This window comes from Cimex lectularius, unplaced genomic scaffold (assembly GCF_000648675.2).
Source record: "Cimex lectularius strain Harlan isolate CLEC.00 unplaced genomic scaffold, Clec_2.1 scaffold344, whole genome shotgun sequence".
In the NCBI taxonomy this organism is placed as follows: Eukaryota; Metazoa; Arthropoda; class Insecta; order Hemiptera; family Cimicidae; genus Cimex; species Cimex lectularius.
The window spans coordinates 281,358-308,976 of NW_019392996.1; the positions used below are offsets into that span (position 1 = coordinate 281,358).

Consider the following 27,619-nt stretch of genomic DNA (forward strand, 5'->3'; position numbering starts at 1 on the left):
AAAAAACATCGCGCTTTCCCCTCGAATGTTTTCTCCGCTTCACGGAAAAATATTGAATCATGGATATATAACCTAACCCTAACCCTAATTAACGTTAACAATCCGTAATTCTAACCTAAATCTAATTCAAACATTAATCTAACCCATCCTAATCTAACCCAGCCTATCCTAAATATTTTAACCTAACCCTAACCTAACTCTACTATATTATTGGACGAATAAAATAAATCGCACTTCATAATCAAATATTTTCTCCGCTGCACGAGAAACATTGAATCATTGAGAGTCTAACCTAACCCTCATCTTAATCTGTCTTTAACTCTAAGCTAAATTTAATTCGAACACTAATATTTAACCTAACCCCTCACCGTAACTTTACCCGTCCCTACCCATAAACGATCCCTAACTAGCCTAACCCTCCCACAAACCCTAATCTAACCTTCCTAACCTATCGATAACATTGGATGAATAAAAAATCGCAAATCGCGCTCGCATATTTTCACAGCTTCAGAAAAACGTTGAACCATGGTTTCATATCCATGATCCTACATATCCTAAACTTAAGTCTGCCTAACCTAGTCAACGTGCGCACTCTCCGATAACGTAAAATCCCAAACATGGCCACGTAAACAAATTGTGTATCTAGCCCAAAAACATATCCATGTTAAAAAATTATCGATTTCGCAGAGAACTATTTGATATGAAGAAGATAGTATGTAAAACTATATGTAACTATGATATGTATACTAAGATATGTAAAAAATTGAAAAAAAACTTTAATCTAAAGATAAGCAATTTATCAAAATGTTTGTAAATATTTTCTTTTTAATTGGACAAGCAGAACAATATTTACTATTATTAAACCATGTGCTGAAAATGCTATTTTCCATTGCATTACAACCGTGAGATAAGGTCAAACAACGAATAAAATTGGACAGATTTTTGTACAGGCGAGACCGGAAATGTCATGCAGTGAAACATATCAATGAAAAGCGGTCACAGCAGCATAAAGAAGCCAAAACGGGGAATATACAACTAGTACAAAACGTACACATATAGACTTATGAACTGGGTCATCCTATGCCGAATGGCAGAAAAGGGGATCATATCCTATAATCAGTTTGAGTCCTTATTGATAATAAATGAGAAAATATGGCCTACATTTTTTTTAATTCTGTTGGTATTTGAGTTTGTTAAGCCCGTTTGACTAGTTTCAGCGACTAAAAACCGGAACTTACACAAGGGAGAAATTATTGGAGATAAAAATATTTGCAACGTGCACATCGTGTGTTACTAGGCAGATTTATAAAATTGGAAGGAGCGTCTTGCCTCGCCCTATTTATAGCCTTACCTAGATTTGTCTGTTTTCGGACAGATGACAATGCATCGATAACATATTTTTATCACTTGTATGAATATTTAAATACAATTTCATGTCAAACGATATAACGTACATTTGGATATTTTTATGCTATGGAAAAAAAAACGAGACGTGGAAACTGAGGTCGAGAATATAGTGGCTCCTTTTACATTTTGTCCACGTTTGTATGACTTAGCGGTTTACAGTACACTGCGTGGCCAAACCCGAATGATTGACAACCGTGGCATTCCGCATCAGCTGTAAACGCCAAGAAAAAGATTTATGCTACTTACATAGCAAATACGTTCGGGCCGTGAAATGTAATTGAAGGTGGGACGATGATGATGATGTCCGGTTTCGTGCGTATTACGTTCTGTGTGTACGTACGAACGTGACATCGATAAAGGAAACAAAAGGATTCCGGTTTTTATTTTTTATTTTTTTGGTACAAGGTTTCCACAGTGTAATATTCGAAAAACCTTATCGCAGATCAATTAAATCAATAAAAAATATTCTTAACAATTTGAGCTTTTGACAAAATATATTTGTGGTATCGATTTAGTCAAAAGGTAAAAATCGATATACAGTGAAACCCCTCCACAACGGACAGCTAAGGGAACCGAAGAACTGTACGTTGTGCAGGGGTGTCCTTTGTCGAGGGGTGGGTAAGAAAACAGTAAATTTTATGAACAAAATTCACTCCATAATCAATATTGCCAATACAATATTTACTTCTTTCAATTAATTTTTTTATTGTGTATTTAAAAACAAATATATTATATGCATATATTTGAAACCCTAAAAAAATTAATACAAAATAATTTTAAACAAGTATGTACACTTTAAAATTTTGAAATATGTATCTAAAAATTGATGTTTTAAAATATTGTGTAATTTTCGTTTCATTTGCTTTCGAACTTTTTTCCTTTCCTGATAATTTATTCTTGATTACATATTAGTTAAAAAGTTTAAAAAATTCAAAGTTAAAAATTAAAAAAAATTATAAAAAGGTCAACTGAAAATGAAATAAACAAGAGTAGGTATTTTTGGAATGTAAGTATGTGGGTAGATACTCATGGGTTTTCAAGTCTTCAGAATCATCCCTATGGGTCGTTTCTTCGCTATTTTCTTCCACGGACTCTAAAATTTCCTTTATTTCAGCGCTGATATCTTCTCTAACTAAATTCTGGTCCAGAGTTGCAAATTAGTTGGCTTTCATGGTCGTGTCTGCTAATTTACTAAGAACTTGTAGCTGTTCTTCGTCAGATCGTAAATTTTCATTGCAATTAATTTCGTTGCTTCCACCGGCATTCACAGGGAACCGGCTTTTTTAAAGCAGTTTGTAATTGTGACCCTCTTCACAGAATTCCAAGCTTTTTGGATCCACGTTATCGCTTCTTGAACATCGACGCTGCGTGATAGTTCATGAGTCGATACATTTTTTATCCAAGTTGGCAAGCAAATGAGTAAGCATTAATTGTCCATATTTTACCATAAAATTAGGTATCACTCCTTGAGAGAGTGGTTGGGACGTTGCCGTTATGTCGGGTGGAAAAAAAAAAATCAACGTGATGTTCGTTAAGTCGAGATGAGGATGGGAAGTCGCATTATCCAAAAATAAAAATATTTTTCGTTTCTGGATTGTCAACTTGTCAAATTCTTCCATCCATTCTGCCATTATATGTCTCGTCATCCATGCCATGTTACCCGAACAAATTTATATCAACATCTTTGAAACACCTCTGTTTGACAGCTTTTCCCATCACCAACGGTTTCTCTCATTTTTCTCTTCATTCATGGTCGAGCATAAGAGAACGATTAAACGTTCCTTTGGAATTTTTCCTCAGGCACATTTTTCTTCTTTAAAGCACAGACTATTTCCGGAATTGCATGATAAAATAATCCAATTTTTTCTGCATTATAAATGTCGTTTAAATCGTAGAATTTTATGACGTTGTCAATTTGGGATGTCCAATCCGCAACTGTTTCATCATCAATGGATATCAGATTCTCCACAAATAGCTTTGAACAAAATGCAGTGCGTTTTTGAATCTATCCATCCAAAAATTCTTTTTTTTAATCATCGGACCCAATGTTGGAATTATTCCGGCCCGAACTCGATAAAACTATTCTAGCACAGTTTTGTCAATGAGGGAACACCCACCGACGAAAAAATTTTTGGTGCCAAGATATGATACGTCACCATCACGGTACTGTTTTAAAATTTTATTTTTCAAAATGTCGGCCGCATGCATTTTACCAATTTTAAATTTGTCGGCCAGCGCGTGAACCGATAATTTATTCTCATTTTTACAATTATTTTTTTCAACTTTGGTTTTAAAGATAACCCAGTTACTAAATAAATGGTCAATTAACTTGTTCAATAAACTGTGTTTAAAGTAAAGTATCACATTATAGTGAGAACCTTCGCATATTTATCAAGTGTGATAACAGTTTAACCAAATCTACTTGGAAATTCTGTTTATGTTTAAAATCATCACTTGCTAATAATGACTTGAATCAAATAACAATTTGATATCTACATTGAGAAGTAAAAAAATTGGCCACCCTTAATATTTTAATTATCTCTTACAATTAGACTTAGACAATCCTCCAAAGTCTCTTTTGTCATACTATATTTGGTCTGTTTTAAAGGATCAGAGGTAAATAAAACACAGATAAAATTTTACACTTGTGTTTACAATTGGATTTTGTAAATAAATCTTTGAATAGTCAGTTTCTTCTTTGTTTGTTTTTCTGTAATGCTTCTTTCTAACATTCGGGTGGTTTGATTTTTTTAAAGTTGTATCAGTTTTCAGTTTCAAATTCGTTTGAGTGATGGTTTCAAGTGATACAGGTTCGGCTCGAATCATAGTATTGTTGGAAGATTCAAGAAGTCATGTATGTGGCCGGGGTGTTTAACATTCCCAGAACAACTGTCCGAAGAGTCTTCCATCACTACCTGGAGGTTACTCAAGAAGGTATGAATCGGGTCGCCATCGTGTCACATCTCAGCCGTTCTATTGTTTCGAATGTATTCCGTAATCGACATTCTACCATTGTTGAGATCAAGCAACGACTTCAACATGTTAGAAATGTTAACGTCAGTTTACGAGCTGTAAGCGTGAAGACTTTCAGAAGCTGGCTTAATTGTGAGACCTCCCGCTGGTCCAGAACTACGGGCAAGACCCAGAACAGCTCGATTAAGTGTCGCAAGAAATCACATCTATTGATCTGAACAAGATTGGACTAAAATCTTGTTTTCGGATGTGTCAAGGTTTTGTCTGAGGTCTTCTGACGACCGAGATAGGGTTTGGAGAGGAACAGAAGAACAGGAAAGCGATAGATCCCCCAAACATTTTCACTCCGGAGAAGCTTTTGAGGTGGTGGTGTTATGGTTTGGGCAGGCATTTCTGTGGAAGGTCGCACAAACTTGATCTTCATTAAGGGTTCCCTATCAGCTGCGCGACACACTGAAGATGTGCTGTGAGAAGAAGTTATGACTTATATGCCACTAATTAGTGACGATTTTTATACATGGCAATGCTTCACTCAGCTAGGATCGTTGGTGACTACTTGGAACAGGCTTCAATTCAATGTTTGCAGTGACCAGCATGTAGTCTCGACTTAAACCCTATCGAACACCTTTGAGACACGTTGTCAAAGAGGGTAAAACGTCGCCCAGTGATGCGAGAGAATTTGCAAGATATAAGAAGGCGCTGTTGGAGGAGTATGAAAATATTCAAAACGTCATAAAATTGATGCCACGTCGAATGCAAGCCGTGATCAACCAAAAGGAGGAAATACTCCTGACTGAATTGAATGTTTTCCTCATTGTTTCCATTTTTGATTGTTTTGATTTTAATTAGCTTTAAAAGTTTAATTTTTTAATTATCTATCGTTCATTTTTCTTTTAAAATATCCAGTAAACAACAAAAAGTGAGCATTATATCAATTGCCAGTATTACTAAGAAAAACAAAAGTGGCCTCTTAGAGTATAACCGAATTATTCGACAACCATGATTGTTAAGATAATATAAATGCAGCGATTGGTACAAAAATTAAAAAGTTTATATTATCTTACAGTTAACTGTTAACTTAAGCCTACTCTTTAGTAGGTTAGGATGTGCTTTAATTTCTATTTCTGTTTCATATACTATTATATTAGTGTCCCTAGTTTTTCAAAAATTATTCAAATTTCAAAAACAATTTCATCAGTTTTTAATATTTAGGCCATTTTCTCGTCATAGATTTTGCAGGGCGAGAGTACGTGTTAGGTTAGGAAGTGTAAGGGAAATAGGTTACAAATGCACAATTCAGTATTTTTCAATGGAGGGGAGAAAATACGTAAGTGAAAATGCAATATTTTATTTATCAAATGATTCAGTATGGGTGGGTTAGGAATGGTAAGGTTGGTAGGGTTAGGTTACAAAACCAATATTCAGTGGTTGTCCATGAAGCGGAGGAAATATGCAAAGCGAAATGGGTTTTTCATTCATGCAATGATACGGTTATGATAGTGTCTTCTATGCAATCGACTAACCTTTACTCTATAATAGTCTCGTGGATTAGCTGATTTCTGACCACAACCCTAATCTTCCAGACTATTGTAGAAATGGTTAGGCTAGATGGGGTTAGGGTTAGGAAGTGTTAGGTTAGAATTTGGGTTAAAGTTAGGTATGGTTAGGTTAGGAATGAAAAGGAGGTAGGGTTGGGTTACATAAGGATGATTCACTGTTAGGGACAGATAAGGAAGGTTAAGTAGAGTTATGGTTAAGTAAGGGTTAGGTATAAAATCGTACCCTTGTATTTTTGTGTGCATTTTTGATCAAAAATGGCCAAAACCCTTTGAAATCGGTTCGGAAAATTTTTAGATATTGCAAAAAATAGCACGTTAAATTATGATTTATTGTTGATATGTCAGTATGTTGAAAATTATTGGCCAACTGTAGCTCTCATTGCATTTGTTTTGGTTTTTAGCCATTAAATTGAAAACTGTTCCTTTAAGTAGTCTTCGTTGTTATAAAGATAATGAGATTCTTTTGTCTTTTCATTTATGGTGGGAATGATAAAAGTCCTCATTAGTTGGTTATACTTTTAGATTTAGTGGTAATCTCCTTCTACTTTATAATTTAGTTCCGTTATTTCACGTTTTACATTTTCAGCCTTTTGCACACTCCTTTCCCACCTTATAACGAACGGCTGTTGTTACATTATTTTTATATTCGAACACGTTCATTGAAAAAAAAAAAAAAAAATCGTTTTTGATAAGCACTCTAGGTTATAGAAATTGCGTTGAGACAGACGAACCGTGCCTCATTTCAACAGTTAAGGGTGCAACACGTTTTACCGTCTGCTATCGGAGGACAGTTTAATACAATCGGTTGTTCTTTTGTTTGGCCAGGGGTTTTAATTATTCGCTGCACAATCATACGTGCAAACATTTGGGCCGTTAACGGTGATCGCTTTTGGAACGCATAACAGTTTTCGACAACTTGAATCGGATTCAAATGAGTGGTTACATCGAATCCTGAACAGGTGCAAATCACCTATCACACGTCTAAATGGTAAAAACAAGCAAGAGAAATAGAAATGTTCCTGTAGTTTATTAGTTTCTGATCGTTTTGTTCCTTCTTTCTTCGCTGTTTTGTCTTATCTGATCAGTGGTTTTTAGTTGTTTGAGTTGAAAGAGATGAACCTGCCCAAAATGATGGAAAACTACCAAACAGGTTCATCATCTCACTAGGTTGGCTCACCAGAAAATGTTATGATTGAAAATTCCCACGATTTACTCTTATAAAAAGCTATCTAACAATCCTTTTAGAATAAATATTTCTATATTCATGAATGTCACTTGGACTTTTTTAATCAGAAATTCAAATAGTCACTCTGAGGCTCATGAATACAAAACAGCTCACGGCCTCCCAGAGAGTCTATTGTTGTCATTCCTACAGGATCTCTAAAACGTCTTCATTTAAATCTTACAGTAAATTTTAGAAACAAAAACAAACATATTTCACACTTATGCCTTAAAATGTTTACGTCAACTTGTAATTTGGTCGTTATCGAAAATCCTGGTCTGCTTATCCCCGCTGGTTTGATCTGTCAGACGCGTTTCGTGGTTAGTTTGTTACTTTATCAATAAACACACTGACGATGACGAAATGCTGATGGGTTTGGGAAATGGGCTGGATTTGATTAGACTAGGTTAGTGTTACGATTATGGTTAGGTTAGGTTAGGGGTATTAAATTGGGCCTTTTGTGGAGTAAGACTCGGGTTTTTTTTTTGTGATTGACAGACCCAACACTGAATACAAACCAGGATGATCGATTTACAGATTCACCCCGGAGATTACAGAATCTCACAAACTTATTATTGTTTAATTTATTTTGCGAAATAGCGCAAATATATTTAAAGTCAATCGTGGATGGCCCAAAACCTCAAGAGCTTTGCACAAATTTCGTTCCTTTTGTTTTGACTGTTTTAGCAAAACTTTCAACTTTATCTCTACACGATCTACACGATTCTCGAGGTGAAGGCAAATACAGTCAGGTTCGTACATTATATATTTATTTATCTCAATCAGAGATAAATATTATTTGAAAGAAAACAGTTTCTTCGTCGAACTTCGTAAAGTTTTTCTTTCATAGCTCCATTTCCGTCAAAATTGGTCTTATACCTCATTTAAATATATTTATACAATTCATTTTCCTGGGGAAATAATGAAACATTAAAAAGTAACTTCCTACAAGCCTAACCTAACTATAAACCTAACCCAGACCTTATCTAACCTAACCTAAGCCGTCCCTAACGGAGTCTATCTAAGCTATAGGCCCATCACCTCGCAAACCTTTTCAAGGACAATATTGATAAAATAACACAAAAACCAATCACTAGATAGAGAAAAAATATTGAAAAAATCAAAGACCGAATTTCTTTGGCAAATAACGCTATACAAACTTATAGTAGTTAGTAATTTAACTTTAAATACAAGCTAACCTAACCCTAACCTTACCCCAACCCTAACCCTAATTAAAATTAACACTAATTAAAAAGATATCTGATAAATCTTTTCACCCTCATTATTGTCTCGTGTACCAATTTCTTTAAAAAGTTTACAAAATTTTGTGCATGTAAGGTTATAAGAGAGTATTATTATTAAGATGTTTCGAAAAAACTAAACCTAACCTTAACCATAACCTAACCTAACCTAACTAAACTATTCCTAGCCTTACCTCAACGATAACCTAATAAAAAACCTTAAACCTAAAGCAGTAAATTTATCCACGAAAATCTACCAAATCTTTTTGCCTACATTGTCTCGTGTATCAATTGTTTTAACAAGTGTAAAAAATTGGCGGGTTCCCTAACCTAGCTTGATCATTCCTAACCTTACTTAACCTATCCTTTATAGCCTAGCCATACCAAAACCTAACCTAATAAAAGCCTTAAACTTATACACGCCTACATTACTGTCTCATTACCTATTATTTAACCTGTTTTCAAAGGGTTTCCGCATAAAAACTTTGGAACAGATTATTCAAAGTGATTTATTTCAATATTAGTATGCAGTGTCTAAAAGGCAAAACAATAAATCGACTTAAGCAAGGGGAATGTTTATGCAGTTTGGTACTTTCTAATCAATTTGGCCTAACTTCGCGGTTTTGGCTTGGCAGACATCGTCGGTGGTTTTCAGTTGAACACTGACAAAATAAGGCACAAATCAGACTGAAAATAGCGAAACGCATCTGACAGATCAACACATGATAAACTTACCAAAAATGAAATGACCAAATTATAGGCTCCCCAGACCACTCGTACAAATCTCACCAGTTTAATGTTTAAAATTATAAAAGATAAGAAGGTAAAATGTTTAAAATACTAAATTCAAAGCAAATGACGTTGTTACACCATAACTAGAAAAGAAAAAATTGAACCTATTTCTCAACGCTTTCGTAAAAGAAACCTTTATATGCGATTGAGAGGACCTAATTGTATTTTCATTCTGGAGTCTTCCTAACTAGGTAATCCACGTACTCTGGCATATGTGGGTACAAACCGCCAAGATACATTGTAAAAAATGAACGTCTGTGAAATTGCAAAGATTCTACCCAAATCTAGAATGGAATTACGAAACCGCAAACGAGTTTCGACTGGGTAATAATCCAAGGCATTCCCGTTTTAATGAGCCTTTCCTTTGAGAGTAGAAATGCCCTATTGGAAAGAACCGGGCGAGAAAATATTCGACAGATTTGTACCGACTGGCCAGCGACAGGTCTGTTGAAGTTGGTTGTAAATAAATCGATTCGAAATTGCAAAACGAACACATTTTTCATTTTAACATGTTGAGTTGCTAAGAGTAAAATATTTATTTAGTTTTTTAATCATGCAAGAATATTGATAATTTTGGACATTTCCTTCTCAAAAATCTATCTTTATTCTTACAAAATATAGTTATTTAACGAAAGGTTAAGGTTAAGTTAGGGTTGGGTTAGCTTAGATTAGTTTTACCAAAACATCTTAATAATAATACTATTTTCTACGTTTATATGGATCTCTGGAAACAATCTCTGGAATTCTCTTCCTATGCCAATCCGCAAAGCTGCCTCCTTTACCTCTTTTAAATCACTTCTGTACCAACACCTCATCTTCCTCCATACAGAGACAACATAATTCACAATATTATTAGGTGCTTTTGCTACATTAGAAAACTTGTTACCTTTTCTCAACTTTTAAGTTTACAGTTTATGATTATGTTTGCAAAAGACAAAGAATTCTTCATTAATACTACTTTTTTCTAAATTCTTATTATTCCTACTATTATTTCTATTTTTTATATTTTATATTACGTGATTTAGTTCAACTTATTGTACTTTATGTTAACGTCAGACCTTCATTAATTCAAGTGCTAGATTTGTAAAGACATTTTGTGGCCTGTTTGTTATTCTTAGGGGATTCTAGACCCAGAATAAAGCATTTTCTCTCTCTCTCTCTCTCTCTCTCTCTCTCTCCCTCTCCCTCTCCCTCTTTNCTCTCTCTCTCTCTCCCTCTTTGTATATGTATATGTATATATATGCGTTGAAATTATGTAAACACGTTAAAAAATTAAACACACGCGGCAATAATGCAGGTAAATAGATTTATTAGATTCTTTCGACAAAACTAAGCTAACGAGAGGACATGGGTTGGGTTAGGTTGGTGTTAGGTTAGGGTATGGCTGGATAAGCTAGGGATGGTTAGTCTACATCAGGTTGTTTGCGTTAAGGTAATCAGGTTAGCGGTTTTTTACTAATATGTCCATTTCGTCAACCTTTCTTCTATTTAATCTAAATGTTTCTATATACTTAACAGTATATTTACTACGTTACTTAAGTCTATTCATTTGTGTTATAAAGGCATTAAAAATTACTTATTTAAGCAAGCATGTTAATCGATTTTGATTTGTGTTTTGTGTCCATAAGCGTGAAGAATGTGAATGAGTTTGCATTGAGAATTTTGTTTCCATTAGTCAATTGAAATTGTACAAAGTGTTCGAAGAAAACGCTACCATAGCCTAAGCGTAATCCTAACCCTAACCCTACCCCATTAAATGTTTTCTCTTCCATGAACAATATCGATAAAATATTAAGAAGCGATTCGGCATTTCTCCATATTTAAGGTTTGTTTGTTATTTTAACGATATTCCTCTTGGAAGAAACACACTGAAGATGGAGAAATTCTGAATTGTGTCTGACAGACCGACCCAGCGAGGGTAGGCAGACTAAAATGATGATTAGGTTAGGGGTAGTTTAGGTTAGGTTGTGTTGAGTTAAGTTAGATTAGGTTGTATTGCGTTAAGGTAGGTTAAGATAATATTAGGTAATGTTAGCGTTATTTTACTTTCTTCTCTGTACAACTTTTATTTTGCATTTTGACTTAGGCTTCAATTGTTGTCCTTCTTAATAAATAAAAACGTTCTAATGCTGAATCTTAAATGTAAATCGGGCCGTGGATTCATTGTAATCCTGGACAACTATTATCAATCATCGATCGCTGGAAGTGGAAATAGGACAGCGGGGAGAAGAAAGGAGAACAAGGTACGGCGAATTTCAAACCACGGATCGTAAAACAGTATAGCTATGGATTTTGAGCAAAACCATAGAAAAAAGTTTCTTATTTACATGTTTCACAAGGTGGAAATGTTCTTAATATTTTTTCTGAATAAAAATTGTACCGCTTCCATGATGAAACATATGATCTCAAAGTGATCATTTCAATCACGTGCTGCATATTCAAAACATGTGTATGATCATTATTTTCATTAGACTCTGTACTTGTGGCTTTGTATTAGCCTGTTCCTGATTTTTTTAAAACTATCCTTAGAAAATGAATGAGTTAGCGCTTTCGTATTAGTTTATGAGGGGAGAGAATCTCTGTGAAGATTTCACTATGGGCGTGGGATAGCTTTCAAACAGGTAGCGGGAGAAATGTTCAGAGCTCAATTAATGCAATTCCAACTTTCATTTTACACTTCTGTCACTTTCACGATCGATTTTAATTTTCTTTCTCGAAATACTGTTTACAAACGGTTGGGAAAATTTTCGATTCCTGGTTGCCTATAGGAGGGCCGGTTTCAAAACGCGACCAGGGATTCGGGAGACGAGGCGCGCGTATTGTGGCAATAGTCACTTTCGAAATGGATCTTAAATCTGATTAAAAAAAGGCTATGAGTAAACATCAAAACATTTTTTTTTGATTATTGCGAAAAGGTCTGTGTGTGTTTCAAGTTAGGTACTTAGCTTTGAACTTTAGAATATAACACTGTCAGTGGACAGCATTAGTTTCTTCAGGCTGAGTTTTATCAGTAAATTACATAAAATAAACACTATCTATAACTATTTTTTTAAAGTACGATTTAAAGTAGTTGGTTATTTGGTCGTTACTGATCATTTTAATAAACCTAACCCTCTCTGGTTGGCCTGTTAAACGCGTTTCAGTAGGTAGGTCATTGGCAGCGGGGGTAGCAGACCTACATGATCGGTAACGACAAAATACAAGTTCACTTTCTTCGCAGAACCACGAAGAGATCTCACAATTAATTGTATTGTCGGTTATAAGTCCATGCACTTTACTTAGAGGACACTGGGCGTCTGAGAAGTCGCTTCGGGGCTAAATTCGGACGTTAAAGATCCTCATCTTGGGTCTCAACATCCATAAGTAAAGATGGGAACACGTGTACTTGTAGTTATATCACCAGTGATTGTGCTACGAGGTGCCTTCTGTAATTTAGGTAGGGGGTTAATAGAATGCCTTTGGCTTTGGAAGCGAAGTTGTGGTCAATTTTTTTTTGTGGTCACTTGTTTTCAAGGACCGAATTTCTCGGTCAAACCTTTTGCGATTCAAACGTATAATAGTAATTTTGTCAAAAATATCGAATAAATCTTTTTATGCTTACGTACTCGTCTCATGTACCAATTGTTTAAAATTTTTAGCGTATATGCTCCCTGGGCTGGTTTGTCAGACGCGATTCGACATTTCTCCATCTTCAGTGGTTGGTTTGTCTTGTTATTTTATCAACGTTCCCTTTAAAGAGACACGGAAGTTAACGAAATGCCTACTAATGGGTTAGGTTATTAGGGTTATTCCAAGTCATCTTCAACGACCTTATTTATATTTTAATCATATTGATAACATTGAACTCTACTCTTTTCGTTTTGGTTTGGTTTAAGTTTGGTCGTTACCGATTATTTTGGTGTGTCTATCCTTGGGATGGCATTTTGCCATCTTCAGTGAGCCGTTTGGAACAGGCAAGTTGATAAAATAACAAACAAACCAACAATTGAGATGGAAAAAGGTTAGTTTAATTATGTTTCGGGTTAGGGCTAGTTTTTCCAAGTCATCTTCAAAGTCCTTGTTTACATCTGACGACAGATAGAATATTGGATAATATTCTATTCTAAATGTGGTCATCATCGATCATTTTGGCCTGTCAGACACCTTTCAGCATTTTATCATCTTCGGTATGTCCCTTGCAATATTGTTAAAATAGCAAAGAAATCAACCACTAAAGATGCAAACATGAAAAATCGCGACTGACAGACCGAATCAGCGAGGGTTGTCAGACTAAAATGATCGTTAGGTTAGGTTAGGCTTAGGCTAAGTTAGCTATTTCGTCAAAAAATTGTATAATTTCAATTGGCTAATGGAAACGAAATGTATACTCATTCACATCCTTCACGCTCGTGGACACAAAACGCAAACCAAAATCAATTAATATGCTAACTTAAATAATTAATTTTTAATGCCTTGGTAACAAAAATGAACAGAATTTTAATTCTTGGCAAGATGTGTCCTTTTTAAGACTTAAATAACATAGTATATAAAAACTTTTGTTATGAGGATTTTTCAACTGCGAGGTTATATGAACCCTCGAGGTGCTTGTGTTTTTGAAAAACCCATTTGCAAGTATGTCCGGTTCGAATTCAGGGCCGCTGGTTCGAACAGGGTACCTTTACCTTACAGTGATGAGCGCCTTGTCAGCGGCTAAACCACTGACGCCCCTACAATAAAAACGTCCAAAATAAATAGAAGAAAGGTTGAAGAAAGTTGTTCTTGTTGTAGTATGTTGTTGAAGAAAACATAAATATAAAACCTTAACCTGATTTAACCTTATCCTAACCTATCATAACCCAGCACAACTTAATCTAAACTAACCATAATCTAACGATAATTTTGGTTTGCCTACCCTCGCAGGGTCAGTCCGTCAGAAGCGTTTCAAAATTTCTCCCATCTTCCGTGTGCCTCTTCCAAGGGAAAATCGATAAAATAAGAAACCAATAAACTGAAGATATATATTAAGGAACATCTTGTATGACAAGATCACTAACTTAACCTAACCCTAATCCAAACTGTAATTTTACCTGACTCTAGTCCTAACTCTAATCCTACATAACCTATTCTAAACTAACCCCAACCTAACGACATTTTGTTCTGCCAGCCCTCGCTGGGGCTGTCTGTCAGACGCGATTCGGCATTCCTCCATCTTTACTTGACGGTTTATTGTTATTTTATCGGTATTGCCCTTAGAAGGGACACGCTGAAGATGACGAGAGAGAGATGAGAGAGAGAGAGAGAGAGAGAGAGAGAGAGGAGTACCATTGGATTTTCTTGATTATTTTCGTATTAAAATATAAGCATGGACTTTGAAGATGGCTTGGAAATACTACCCCTATCCCTACGCCTAACTAACCTAACCAAAACCAACCCATGTCCTCTCGTTAGCTCAATTTCTCAATTTTGTCTAAAGAATCTAATAAATTCATTTATCACATTATTATGAATAAATTTAAGAAATCCTTTTGCCTTGGTACATTTACGTCTCACGTACCTATTACTTTAACATGTTTAAAAATATTAGGGCATATAAGTTTGTCAGAGAGTTTTATTCAATGTGATGCTCTTTCAATATCAAAATTTAAACAAAGTCTTTGAACTCATGGAAAAACTAAACATAACCTAAACTAATTCAACACAACCTAACCTTACCATTCCATTACACAATGCTATCTGAATTTTGCCAATATGACTTTATTATGATGTAAAGAACGTACTAAACATACGATAAAGTGTTTCTATAAACTTTAAATTAGTTAGAACAAATAATACATAGAAATAAGTAAACAAACCTAGGCCTAAACATGACTCTAACCTAAAATAACCCAACCCAACCTGTTTCTAACCTTAACTCTACCTAGTCTAAACTAGCCTAACCAAACCATGCACTCTCCAGTAATGTATGACGCGAAAATGCTTACGTTAAAAAACTGTGTATCCAGCTCAAAACTATAACCGTGTTAGGCGTATTTCTGTTGCTTCATTTCCATTATGGCAACATTTGAAGCTAAGTTCGCCTAGCAGTAGTGGGCCTTACTTGCATGTAAACTTACGAAAACTTGAAAACTTGAGTCGGCGCAGAAGAAATTCCAAAGGTTGGTGACCTCGTCTCTGAGTCAGTCGAAATTAGGTAACTAGGCACAATTTATATTGTCTTTTAAAATACGATTTACTCCAAATTCTTAGGCGAGAAAAATAATTGTTGAACAAATATTTTTGAATTTTTAAAAAAAGGTGAATTCATTATAATGAATGCATTTTTGTAAGTGAGATTTGACAAATTGTTTGTAAATTTAACCGTATTTCTTATAAACGTACTTTTAAAAAACAGGAAAGCTATTTCGAGCGTAATTTTATTTGTCAAGCACATTCTGATCTGGCACATATACCTCGACGCAAGGAATCCGTAACTTGTTTGTACAATTTCCTGAGTTTCTTTTTCTAAAACCGGCTATCTCGCCGATGCGATGGCACAAAACAGTTACTTACTCGGTTGTATTTTCCACAGTCCAGTTCCCCTACTAACCTGACTTCCTCCTTGTCAACTACATTTTCTAACATTGCGTTATAAAATTAATAACAGACCTCCGAGTCAACTTTCTGAAACGAAATCACTATAGTGCGAGTTGTCAATTGTCAATTTTCTTCACGTTTTACAGCCCTTCCGGGCGGACCGTCCCGGTGCAGAGGACTCAGCTACCAAACCTGGTGGAGTTACCATACTAAGAAGGCACTTATCAAGACTGTCTTAACAACAGCCAAATGAGAGGTGAGTGATTTGTTTATGGTCTAGTTTTTTTTTCCGACGTACTTCAGCCTTAATAAATAAATAGTTTAATTTAATGTTTTTATTCAGTGTGGTATTCTAATAGTTTTGCTTTAAGGTTTGGACCTAACCCTAACTCTCACCTAACCTCAACCTCACCTCAAAAACATATCTATGTTAAAAACCCATACTTAATCAACTAACGGCACCGGCACACGCAATGCCATTTGAATCTTGCAAAAATAGGACATAAATAACGTAGCAAATAACCTTACCTTAACTCTAACTCTCACCTAACCTAACTCAACTATGTTAAAAAAATTCAAACCGGAGTTTGAAACACATCTTTTGTTTTCTAGGAAGTGATTATGGCGATATTTCGTTTATTTAATCCGTTCATTGCGATCGTAAAATTAATCAATTCCATTTAGTCATACAGGAAGATCGACTGAATAATTTCTGATTTAATATGTACCATCTTGCCCCATGACCAAAAAGGAGCGTTTCATTTGACATACACTGAAAATCAGACAAGATATCGGTAGTTTCGCAGAATGTAAATCTTTGTAAGGTTTAAGGAGACCCTTTACCATGACTCAAGATATGCTTGATCAACCTATCCAAACAAATCGTCATTTTTATCAAGGCACCAACGAAACCGAGATTATTGAAAAGATACGCGAACTCAGCCATTTTATTTAAAGATAATGCTAACCATCACAAGCAAAAAAGTAATCATTATATCAAGATGAAGGTTGGAAACGTCGGAACCGTTGATTATAAAAGGTCGTTTAAAAACGTGTCTTATCCATCTAACGTTAAGGTCAAAACATTACTACATTACTTTCTCTGACGTTGGCCGCGAAGTCTGAAACTTTATCCACAGTTTCTCCAAGCGAGACGTCCCTTCTGTCCAATTTCTTTTCCTTTTTTCTCTCAAACTCGAAGTTGGGCACAGACAAATTGCGACGAGTAAAATTCCAAGGATAGGAATTCCAAATGAGGTTTGGCAATCCTCAGCGACCTGACATTTGGAATGCTCAGGAGGTCGAACTTTGCAAATGTTGAACGTTGCTCAAACGCGCCGAACCAAGGAAAAGCTCACGGTTCAAGGAGTTTCAAAAGCATTCATCTTACAACTTCACCGCATACAATAAGATAATTTATTGTTAAGAATGATTTCTAACTTTTAACTTATTCTTTACCCATTACAACGAACCTGTTAACAGCAAACAAAAGCAGTTGTAAAAACCGTTTGTCAAATAAATGTTTATCATACAACTTGACCTTATTTATCTGTGTACGTTCCATGTGAATCTGAATAAATATGTTCGATTACAAGCAGTGCAGTAATTCTATTTTTGAATTGAACGTTGAAATAACGTTCATAGAATTTTCGTTTGTGAAGTTACAATTTTAAGCAGTTTGTTAAGTAGTTAAGTTGGTTCTGTCATCAGCCGACTTATTATCGCCCAAGTTAATGGAATGTCCTTGGGTACAGTAGTATCGAGCTGTGGTCGATTTTTGAGACATCATTTTTCAGAGGCCGAATTTTTCGGTCAAAGGTTTGACATGCATAAAATAGCATTTGCGATTCAAAAATATATATGTAATTTTGTCAACAAACCAATAAATCTTTTTGCCTTACCAATTTTTAACTTAATCCACCAAAGGCACCAGCACATGCTATGCCTTCTGAATCTTCTTGCCAAGATGTGACCAAATTAGGACTCAAAGAACGTAGTAAATAACTTAACCTAACAACCCAACCCTACCTAATCTAATCATTCCCAACCCTAATCCTAGCCTAACTCAACCTAACAAACTAACTCTACCCTAATAAAAAGCCTTTAACTTAGCTGTTATTTTGTCAAAAAAAATCTAATCAATCTTTTTTCCCCTATATTATTCTCTCATATACATACTGTTTTAACATGTTTAAAATTTTTTAGCGCATGTAAGCTATTAGAGAATATATTCAATGTAATTTCTCTCTATTTTAAAATTTAAACAAGCTCTTTGAAGATTTCGTGAAAAAATAACCTAAACATTCGTTACCCTAACTTTACCTTGCCTGCCACACTAAAGAAATTGGTGTATCCAACCCAAAAACATACCCATGTTAACAAAAACCCAGACTTAATCCAATAAAGACACTGACACTCACAGGCCATCTAACCCATACCAAGATGCGATCTTATTAGGACTTAGATTACATAATAAATAACCTAACCCTAACCTAAGCGATTACGCTAAAATAATCACACAAAAAATTGTGTATTGAGCCCAAAAACATATCCATGTTAAACAAGTTAAAATTTACGTTTGTTTTACATTTGTTGTTTCCTTGGAAGTAATTATAGCGATATTTCATTTATTCAATCATTTCCATTGAAATCCTAACCTAATAAAAAGCCTTAAACATAATAGCCTTAAAATATAGCAGTATTTTTTCAAAATAATTTACTAGTAAATCTATATGCCTACATTATTGTATTATTTGATAATATGTTTACAAAATTTTAGAGGATGTAACTTAGAAAAGAGTATTATTATTAAGATATCTTGGAAAAATTAACCCAACACTAATCTTACCGAACCTAACCATTTACAAACTAATCTAACCTAACCCTACTAATCTAGCCATTCCTAACCTAACCCAAACATATCCTTATTAATAAAGCCAGACTTAATCAACCATCTGAATCTTGCCAATATGTCCTTTTTAGTACTTAAAGAAGATAGTAAATATACCGTAAAGTATATAGAAACATTTAAATTAATCAGAACGAAGGTTGAATAGTGTGATGAGTAAAAATACTCTAACCTAACCCTACCTAACCTATATTGTTGATTAAAAAATTTATAAACTTAATTTAAACTAGAATTAGCTTCATTTAAATACTTTTAAATCCTCAGATCAAAAATTGTATTATTTGACTGGTCAGCATGATAATATCACTGATGTGATCAAGCAAAAAATCCTCTCATTTATTAAAAAAAATTGAAATAGTTTAGATCTTATTATAAAATTGTATTGATAATTATAGTTTTTTAAAATTATTTCATTAATTTATTGACATGATGATGATGAAGACTAGAAAGTGAGGTTTTTGTTCATCAAGCACTGCAGCCTTCTGGCTTACTGTAATTCCTTCTTCCTTAGTTGAGCCTTCTCCTAAGAAGTACTAGGTCATTGAGTGTCATTGCTACTTAAACCCTTTCCCTGGATTTTCCTTGTATCCCAGGTTAAGCCCCCATTGTGTGGTTGCTTCGCATTGGAAGATGATATGGGTGGCTGTTTCTTACTTCTCATTGCATCACCTTCAAATGCGATTATCGTTGAATATGTTGTTTAGGTTCTCAGATGCCAGTGACCAGTGTAGCAGTGAGTTTGCCAATCTTTTAGCATAAGCTTACTGTGTCTAGCAGCTGTAAGAGTTTATTTACTTCTTTTGTGTGTATGGTAACATTACGAAATGAAGAGTTCTATGTTTTTGTTATCCCAAGGTTCAGGTCTATATATGTCTTGCAGAACATCCTCTGGCCAAAGTGTCTATGCTCCCCTGAGTTCTTCCTCTCCTTTAAATCTGTTGGGACTTTATAGGATGTTGTGAAGAGTGTTTACAAGATCATGCAATCAATCCCCATTTCTAGGAATGGGTGTCTGAGTTTTATGGTAGGTTTAGCAGAGTATCTAGTGCAATTGAAGGGGTTGTTTCCATTACTCCTGTGATTCATAGGTTGGCCAATCTTTGCAAGATGCGTAATGTTGGATAGCTTGTCTTTGCTGAGCTTTGGTCTCCTGATTAGCCATGGGATAAGTTGGATCTTATTACTTCTGTATGAGCCATTTTTTAATTTAGTCCCCAAGATTTGCCTGGTGTTCTTCTTGTTGTCATTAGTGATATTTTACTTTTTGTTATGATACTTGCATGATGATGATGGAAGAAACATAAAATTCCATTGGAGGCGATGAGTATGCTGAATAGTACCCTTAATATAAACTAAAAACCAAATTTTCCTCTAAATCTTTCAAGTGTTATAGAAAACAATAAAGAAGAAAGAATAAGGTAAAAGGTAAGCAACCTTTAGTATAAAATTAATGCACTGAACAATCAAGTGTCCTAATGAGAACATTCATTGATTTCACAAAAACGTACTTTTAAACTTTCCAAATAATTTTCTCAAACTTTAAATTGGAAAGTTTTAGAAATCTGGACCCCGATTCATTATTTAAAAAGTTATGGTTAAATTGCAAGAATTCTATTTCTTAGCTCTCACTTTTTATTGGATTTTATTTATTTATTCAAACTTCTCTGTATACCAACGGAATATGACAGTTGTAAGACAACTCAAAATAATTTGGGTGTTCTTTTAAAGTTATTACAAAATTGAATGAAATGTTTATTTTCTTATTTTAATTTGGATCCTTCTTTAAATAAACTTCACAGCATTTGTTACATTCTTTATTTCACATTTGGAAGGCCTTCTTGAGTTCCTCTGAACTGTCCTTCAGCTTAAGCAGTTTTTTTAATCATTTCTTTTGAAGCCTAGAAAGAGAATCTTTAGAAAGGATTTTTTGAAAAAATTCAGAAGAGTTTGAAAAGGCCTTTATAAAGTGAAATAAACATTTTAAAGATAATTTAAGCCATAAAAAAATGCTTAAAAAATATGCTTAACTATTTGCTTGCTATTTAACTTATCTTTTTAATAGATATATTTGACAAATTATTATCTTTTTCAGATTTTTGTTTTAAGTGAGAATCAGAGATATGCCAATGAAGAATGGGGAATTCTGGTTCTGGGCAGGGTATAGTTGACGATTCCATTCCCTCTCCAATAGTGGGAGGAGGGCCAGGAAGAAACAAATCCAAAGTACTACCAGATCTAACTCCTGCCCTTAGATTGCGGCAAACGGACAACGGTGCTATTTTGCACAATGGAGGGACCATATCTACAAGAAAACAAGTATGTTTTTTACAACCAGATCAAACAAAATTTTACAGTTTCAACGATTTTCAGGAGAGGCAGAAACAGTCTTTCGATAACAATCACCATATAGAAATTAAAAGAGATTTTTATGGAAGTGAACCCGATTTGAGGTACCAAGGAAGGTTGGCAAATTTTAATAATGACAGCCCCTCAAAAATCCGAATTTCAAGATCACGGAAGAAATATAAAGCACCTACAGTACCAAACAACAACAACAACATCCCTGTAAGTAAACCAACAGGGTCATAAAACAATATAAAATAATTTTATCAAAATTCCTATTCAGGGTGACAGCTCATCGCCAGATTCGTTTCAAGAATGGGAGAATTCAATGAATGGCCAACCTTCTAGAAGACTAAGACTTTTTAAAACAAGAGCAGAAACAAGGAAAAAAATCGCCGAGCATAATCTTCACTCTTTAAATAGCTACTTGCCAGCAGCTGGAACATTGCAAAGGAGTTTATCTACGCCCCAATTTCATGTATACATTTATGACCTTTCAATGTATAACCCAGTATTAATAATTTTATTGTCATACAGGCTGAGTTGTTGGAAGCTGCTGAAAAACTGAAACCTGTCCGAGAGCCTCCAGTTGGCAAAACAAATGAGAGTCCTTCGACTTCGCCAGTGGGCGGATACCAATCTTTGGACAGTGGAAGAGAAAGATTTTCCTATGGGAGAACTTACGAAAATACTGGACCACAGTATGCAAGTCCTTTCCCGCAAGGAAGGAATCAAAAAGCAAAACATGAAATTTGCAATGAAAGAGATTCTCCATCTCAAGAATTGTGGAAGTAAGTTTCAGTAAAGTTAGCCAACATTTTAAATGAAAGAAAATACACACATAATAAATTATAATGCATGTTTATATTATGCAATTACAAAATTTTAATATCCCAGTTTCCACATGTTGATTTGAACTTGATACAAACTTCAATGCTGAAATTAAAAAGGGTTCATTTGAATTTTAAAAAAATGCTAATTTGGTACAAAAAAGGGTTCATTTGAATTTTAAAAAAAAATGCTAATTTGGTACAAAAAAGGGTTCATTTGTTATATAGATTCATTTGTTAATTTGATTAAAAAACTGTAAAAAATTAATATTAACTTACTACATACTTATATTAATAATAATAAATAATACAACTTGCAAAAATATCACTATTTTCAGCAATCCACCCACGAAACCTCAAGCCCCGGTGAAAACGTTTTATTTTGGTATGAATGAAAATGGAGAAATAAACGAAAGTTCTGCTTTGGATAAGTTTGCTGAGAAAATTCACCATTTGTCTCAATTGCCAATGGATTCCAACAGTTCTCAATGTTCTGCAGAAATATTTGAAGAAATAATGTCAAACGAGGTAATCGTGTAAATACAATGTTTGCTGTGTACTTATTAAATTGACTTTTTAAATAATAGAATAATGGAGGAATTTCTGTTCAATTGAGAGCTACTTTACCAAGAAAACAATTGGATATTCCTCGATTTTCACCAACAACTGCCTGGAGATTACTGTCCAACATAGATTCACCAGCTCCTAGTGAAGAAGACGATCTGGTTCAATTCGAGCATAGATTACTAGCTCCTCCACTACCTGTTCATGTTCCAGTACAGATGGATAAATCTGCCGACTCTGGAATTTCTGGCGATGCTAGTCCTCAACACCATGATTCGATTCATAACTCTCAAGTAATATTAAACTACAGTAAATCTATCGTTATAGAAATTAATACTTTTTTACTGGTAATTTACAGGCAGCATGGACACCGCAGCAAGATTTGGAAGAAACAAGTTCAGATGGGGGATTTCCATGTCAGCCAATATCTCCTGATCAATGTTCAACAGCTAAATATTCGCCAAGGTTTACCCTTTCATTACCAAGGGATGACAGGATAAAATTATATGGCAACAATGACAAGGCAATACTATTTAAATCTTGCTTGAACTGGATTAACTGAAAAATTTATTTTGGTTTAATTTTTTTACATTACAGGGAGATGAAGTAGGTCAATCCTCGATTGATAATAAAAAAATGAGACGTTCTGGTTCAGGAGTGTTTGGGAAAGTTGGTTTGGAAAAGGAGGAAAATATAGTTGAGCAAGCACCATTATTAGACAGTAACTGGGTATTGAGTCGAAGTGTACCGAATTCGTTGAATTATACAAATGTGAGTCTATCACGATGGAATGACAATCCCAACATTGCTGATGTTGTATGTATCATGAATTTTTTTATGTTAAATAGTCATTTATGTGTTGTTATATCATGTATGTTATATAGGAGGAAGAGTTAACATCGTCCTTGATCAAACAACCATCGTTTTCATACCTTCAAACTGGTGGGCACATCATGTATCTCCCTGAGTACACTAAACCAAGGTATCATGCTAAAATAATTTATGAAACTTAAAATTAAATCTATCTTATAAACTGTTACAGAGAACCTTGTGAGCCAAGTGATTTTCAAGTTATGTCACATCAAACAATGTCGAAATCATGCGAAGATCTCAGTAGGGGAATAAGTGATGAACCAGCCTCATTGAATACATCTGAATCATTAGAGCCTCCAAAAATTAAAAAAGGCAAGAAATTCACATTTCAAAGTACGGTGCGACAAATCGAACGTAAACGCCTTGCAGAAAAACTTTCAAAACAGGTTGAACACAAAGGTTTGTTTTGCAATTTCTCGATTGCAATATCAAATGAATTACATTAATAAAAGAAATTTGCATTGCAGAAAAAGAAAGAAAAAGTGAGTTAGAAGCAATGAGGAAAGTTGAAGAAGAGTTTCAACGGAAGAGAGAAAGAGAAAAAGCCGATATTAGGCAACAATTAAGATTATATACAATCTCGCAAAATAGTAAAAATAATACATCTACCGATCTACCTACAACTCAAGTACTCTCAGAATTCCGTCAGCAGCAAAGGGAATATAAAGAATATAGACCTCAGAGGTGATTAACCATTTAATTTTAAACATTTATAATATTTTAAACATAACCATTTTATGTCAGGCGGTCATTAAGCGAGATGGAGAGTATGCTCAACAATGAACCAAATACAAAAAGAGCAACAGTTCATCCTAAAATAGTTTGCCAAATACCAAAAAGTACACAAGTTTATGTTACGCCGAGGATATCAGGACAAACAGGTACAGTAAAAATAAATAACATGCTTTACTTTCTGTAATTTTTTTTTGGTATATTAAAATTATTTTTATTATTGACTCAGGATCAGCAAATCTGGACTGCACTGAACAAGTCGTCGCACAGACACCAACTTCAGACAATTATAGGAAGAATTTTGCTCAAGGCGGTTTGCCCAATTCATTGACAAGTACAGAGTCAGAAATATCGGCTGGACATTCTTCTCGAACTCGGTATGAATGTTCTTTCAATCAATGCAAATATTTAAATTAGGCAAGACATTTTATATTTAAATGAATGCATATAAAATTTTTTTCTTACATGATCTCATAGTCCTTGATGCATGGTCACAGGGTGGTGAGCCATTATCTTGCTTTAACTCAATTTTGTAGAATTCGTTTTGTCACACTAATAATAATGTACTTTTTAACTTCACCTAATTTGGTCATTATCAAACAGTTTGTTTTGCCTATCCTCACTGGGTTTGTATATTTCTAGGTTAAGTATGTTGATTTTGCATACTTTTCAAATCATGTGGTGGTATTAAGGTTGTTAGTGTTTGTAATTTGGTCGTATCTCATCATTTCTGTCGATCTATAAAATAATGACCAAACTACAGGATCTCCACCCTTCAGATTACATGGGGAAATCTCACAATTTGTTGTTGTATTTGTGTTTGTGGTAGTTTTGTGTGATGCATAATTTGATTTTTTAAATTATTTATATTTCTGTATCTTCATTGTTAATAAAATGTCTAGGAAATGAAGGTACACATAAACAATTTTTTAATTTACTAATAACAATAATTTTAAGACAGAATTAGGAAAACCAATGATCAATTGATCAATTATACAGTCGAACTTCTTTGTAGTGGCCACTTGTAGTTACCACGTTACCGCTAGATGCCACTACCACTTATGGAATGTTTCGCCCTCCACTCTGCAGCCAGTCAGAGTAGAGCCCTTCCAAATATAAACAGGCGCACTGCCCCACTAAATCCAGACTCGTCAGCCTGACGAAATCTCACCCATCACAAATCAACAATGACCGCAGACTGGTCAACCCGACGAACTCTCACAAATCACTAATGGAACACTGTTGACGACAGCGACGTTACAGCTAGCTAGGTTAGGACAGTTTAGTTTAGGTAGTGTTAGGGATGAGTTAGGTTAGATCAGTTTAATTTAGGAAGGGTTAGAGTCGGTAAGATTAGATCAACTGTACAACTGAGGTTACCACCAGGGGTGAGATTGGAAGGCATAAAAGCCCCTCCCGCAGTCACATATTTGGAACTCAAGGTAACCCCTGAGATGCACAACAAGCCTATTATATAACAAGCTTATTATAATAAGATGTGGCAATGATGAAAGCAGTTGGCCAACCCACATGGATGTCTCCTATAGAAGCAGAAGAACACACTATAGAGTTTTATGCAAATTGTCTTTCTTTATACAGCCCCAGCGTAGATGAGGAAACTTACCACTGTTGGGTGGAAGTCTCTAGAGTGGGCTCAGTGTGCGGCCCTGCTAGCAGTAACTCAGGCTTATTGGACAATGTCCACCGATGCCCTTTTGGTATTAGCAGGAAGTTCCCCATAATGCGAGTGCCGCGACTAGGAAACGGCCGACCTATTGTATATTCCTCAGATGTGGCATTGATGTGTACGCATGCGTTAAGTGGTTATATGAAATAACCGAGCAGAGTACAACAATGGAAGCATAAAAAAAGGCATGAATACAAAAAGAAACTCCCTAGCCACAAGGAAGCTATGGAGGAGTATTATAAAGCACAAAAGCTGGCCAACCTGAGGCAGACGCATTTGGCTTTTGTTACAATTATTTTCGAAATCCTAATATTGCTATCAAGTATTTTAGCCATCGTTATTATTAGAAATGGTATTATTGAATTATATATTTATGTATATATTTATACATTAATATATATTTATTCTTAGTAAAACACTTAAATTATGTATTCGCTTGGACAAATAAATAACAAGCATTTAATATCTCACCCCTAGATCCCAAATGGATGCTGCCTCTTGGACCATCCTGGTCAAACATACAGTGTGACAAAGTTTTAGTGGGGGCTGAGATGGACACTGCCAAGAAAGCAACCCCTGTGAAAACCTAAAAAAGAGCCAAGATGTGAAGATAAGGAATCAGTGGGCTAGGTTAGGTCAGTTTAGTATAGGAGAAGGGCTACGGACTGGTTAGGTTAGGTCAGTTTAGTTTAGGAGAAGGGCTACGGACTGGTTAGGTTAGGTCAGTTTAGTTTAGGAGAAGGGCTATGGACTGGTTAGGTTAGGTCAGTTTAGTTTATGAATGGTCAGGGATGGGTTAGTTTAAATCAGTTTAGTTTAGGAAGGGCTAGGGATGGGGTAGTTTAGATCGTTTTAGTTTAAGAAGGGTTACTTTAGATCAGTTTAGTTTAGGAAAGGCTAGGAACGTGTTAGTTCAGGTCAGTTTGGTTTAGGATGGGTAAGGTTAGGTCAGTTTAGTTATAAATGGTCAGGGTAAAACAGTAACGAGTTTAGATCAGTTTAGTTTTAGAAAGAGTTAGGTTAGGTCAGTTTGGTTTAGGAAGGGCTAGGAATGTGTTAGTTCAGGTCAGTTTGGTTTAGGATTGGTAAGGTTAGGTCAGTTTAGTTATAAATGGTCAGGGTAAAACAGTAACGAGTTTAAATCAGTTTAGTTTTAGAAAGAGTTAGGTTAGGGCAGTTTGGTTTAGGAATGGCCAGAGACAGATTATTTTAGCGTTCTGATGAATCCAATTTGGCCTGGGTATTTCTCAGATTTTTCCTATGTCAGAAAACTTCCAGGATGAGAAGATGTAAGGCAAATAAAATAAGAAGTATCAAAAAGTAGAACGCATAAGTATGGAACACAGCTAGTGGGCTCAGTTTTTCAATCTCTGAAAGACGTAAGAAAAAAAACATGTTCTGGGGTATGAAACTACACAAGGGAGATAGTTCAAAGGTTCAATAATCAAATCTTTATATATAATACAAAAAATGCAAGCCCATCGAGGATAGTCAAGCCAGGGTGATGGGTAAAGATCAAATCGCAAATTCATCATCACAAACCACAGGAGGAAATTTCAATTTAATTTTTCTTATTAAATTCAATTCTTTGTTTTACTCGTTTATGCATGTTAGAGCTTGCATTAAATGCAAAATTTCTATGTAATAGTGATAATTTAAGTAATTAGTTTATTGTGCAAAAGCTGTTAAATTGCACATAGTTTTGGTTCTGTTACCCATCTGGATATTTTGTTCATTCATTTTCTAAAAAATTTTCTTTCATATGCATGAATAAAACTAACTATAAAAATATTTCAGCACTTCAAAATAATATTTCATTGAGCTTAAAATGAATATTTTTTATCGTCTGTACTTGTAAATAGTTTCTTGTAGCTGATAATTTTAATTGCATTGAATAATTTTTCCTTAAAAAATCATCATCCTAATTCAGTTTCGA

At 34.8% G+C, this 27,619-nt stretch overlaps 1 protein-coding gene across 5 annotated transcripts in view; it reads left to right on the forward strand.

Annotated features, from left to right (window-relative positions):
- The window catches only part of LOC106664129, a 64,780-nt gene that overhangs the window by 35,925 nt on the left and 1,236 nt on the right, over window positions 1-27,619 (forward strand). For all 5 annotated transcript variants that reach the window (XM_014389568.2, XM_014389572.2, XM_014389567.2 and 2 more), the window contains exons 3-16: window positions 15,893-16,002; window positions 20,747-20,970; window positions 21,025-21,219; window positions 21,281-21,475; window positions 21,535-21,788; window positions 22,166-22,355; window positions 22,415-22,684; window positions 22,750-22,914; window positions 22,989-23,207; window positions 23,276-23,373; window positions 23,434-23,663; window positions 23,732-23,948; window positions 24,009-24,145; window positions 24,226-24,373. In XM_014389568.2, coding sequence (XP_014245054.1) covers window positions 20,788-20,970; window positions 21,025-21,219; window positions 21,281-21,475; window positions 21,535-21,788; window positions 22,166-22,355; window positions 22,415-22,684; window positions 22,750-22,914; window positions 22,989-23,207; window positions 23,276-23,373; window positions 23,434-23,663; window positions 23,732-23,948; window positions 24,009-24,145; window positions 24,226-24,373 — 2,501 coding nt within the window. In that variant the 5' untranslated portion in view covers window positions 15,893-16,002; window positions 20,747-20,787. The remainder of the gene's footprint in view (window positions 1-15,892; window positions 16,003-20,746; window positions 20,971-21,024; window positions 21,220-21,280; window positions 21,476-21,534; window positions 21,789-22,165; window positions 22,356-22,414; window positions 22,685-22,749; window positions 22,915-22,988; window positions 23,208-23,275; window positions 23,374-23,433; window positions 23,664-23,731; window positions 23,949-24,008; window positions 24,146-24,225; window positions 24,374-27,619) is intronic.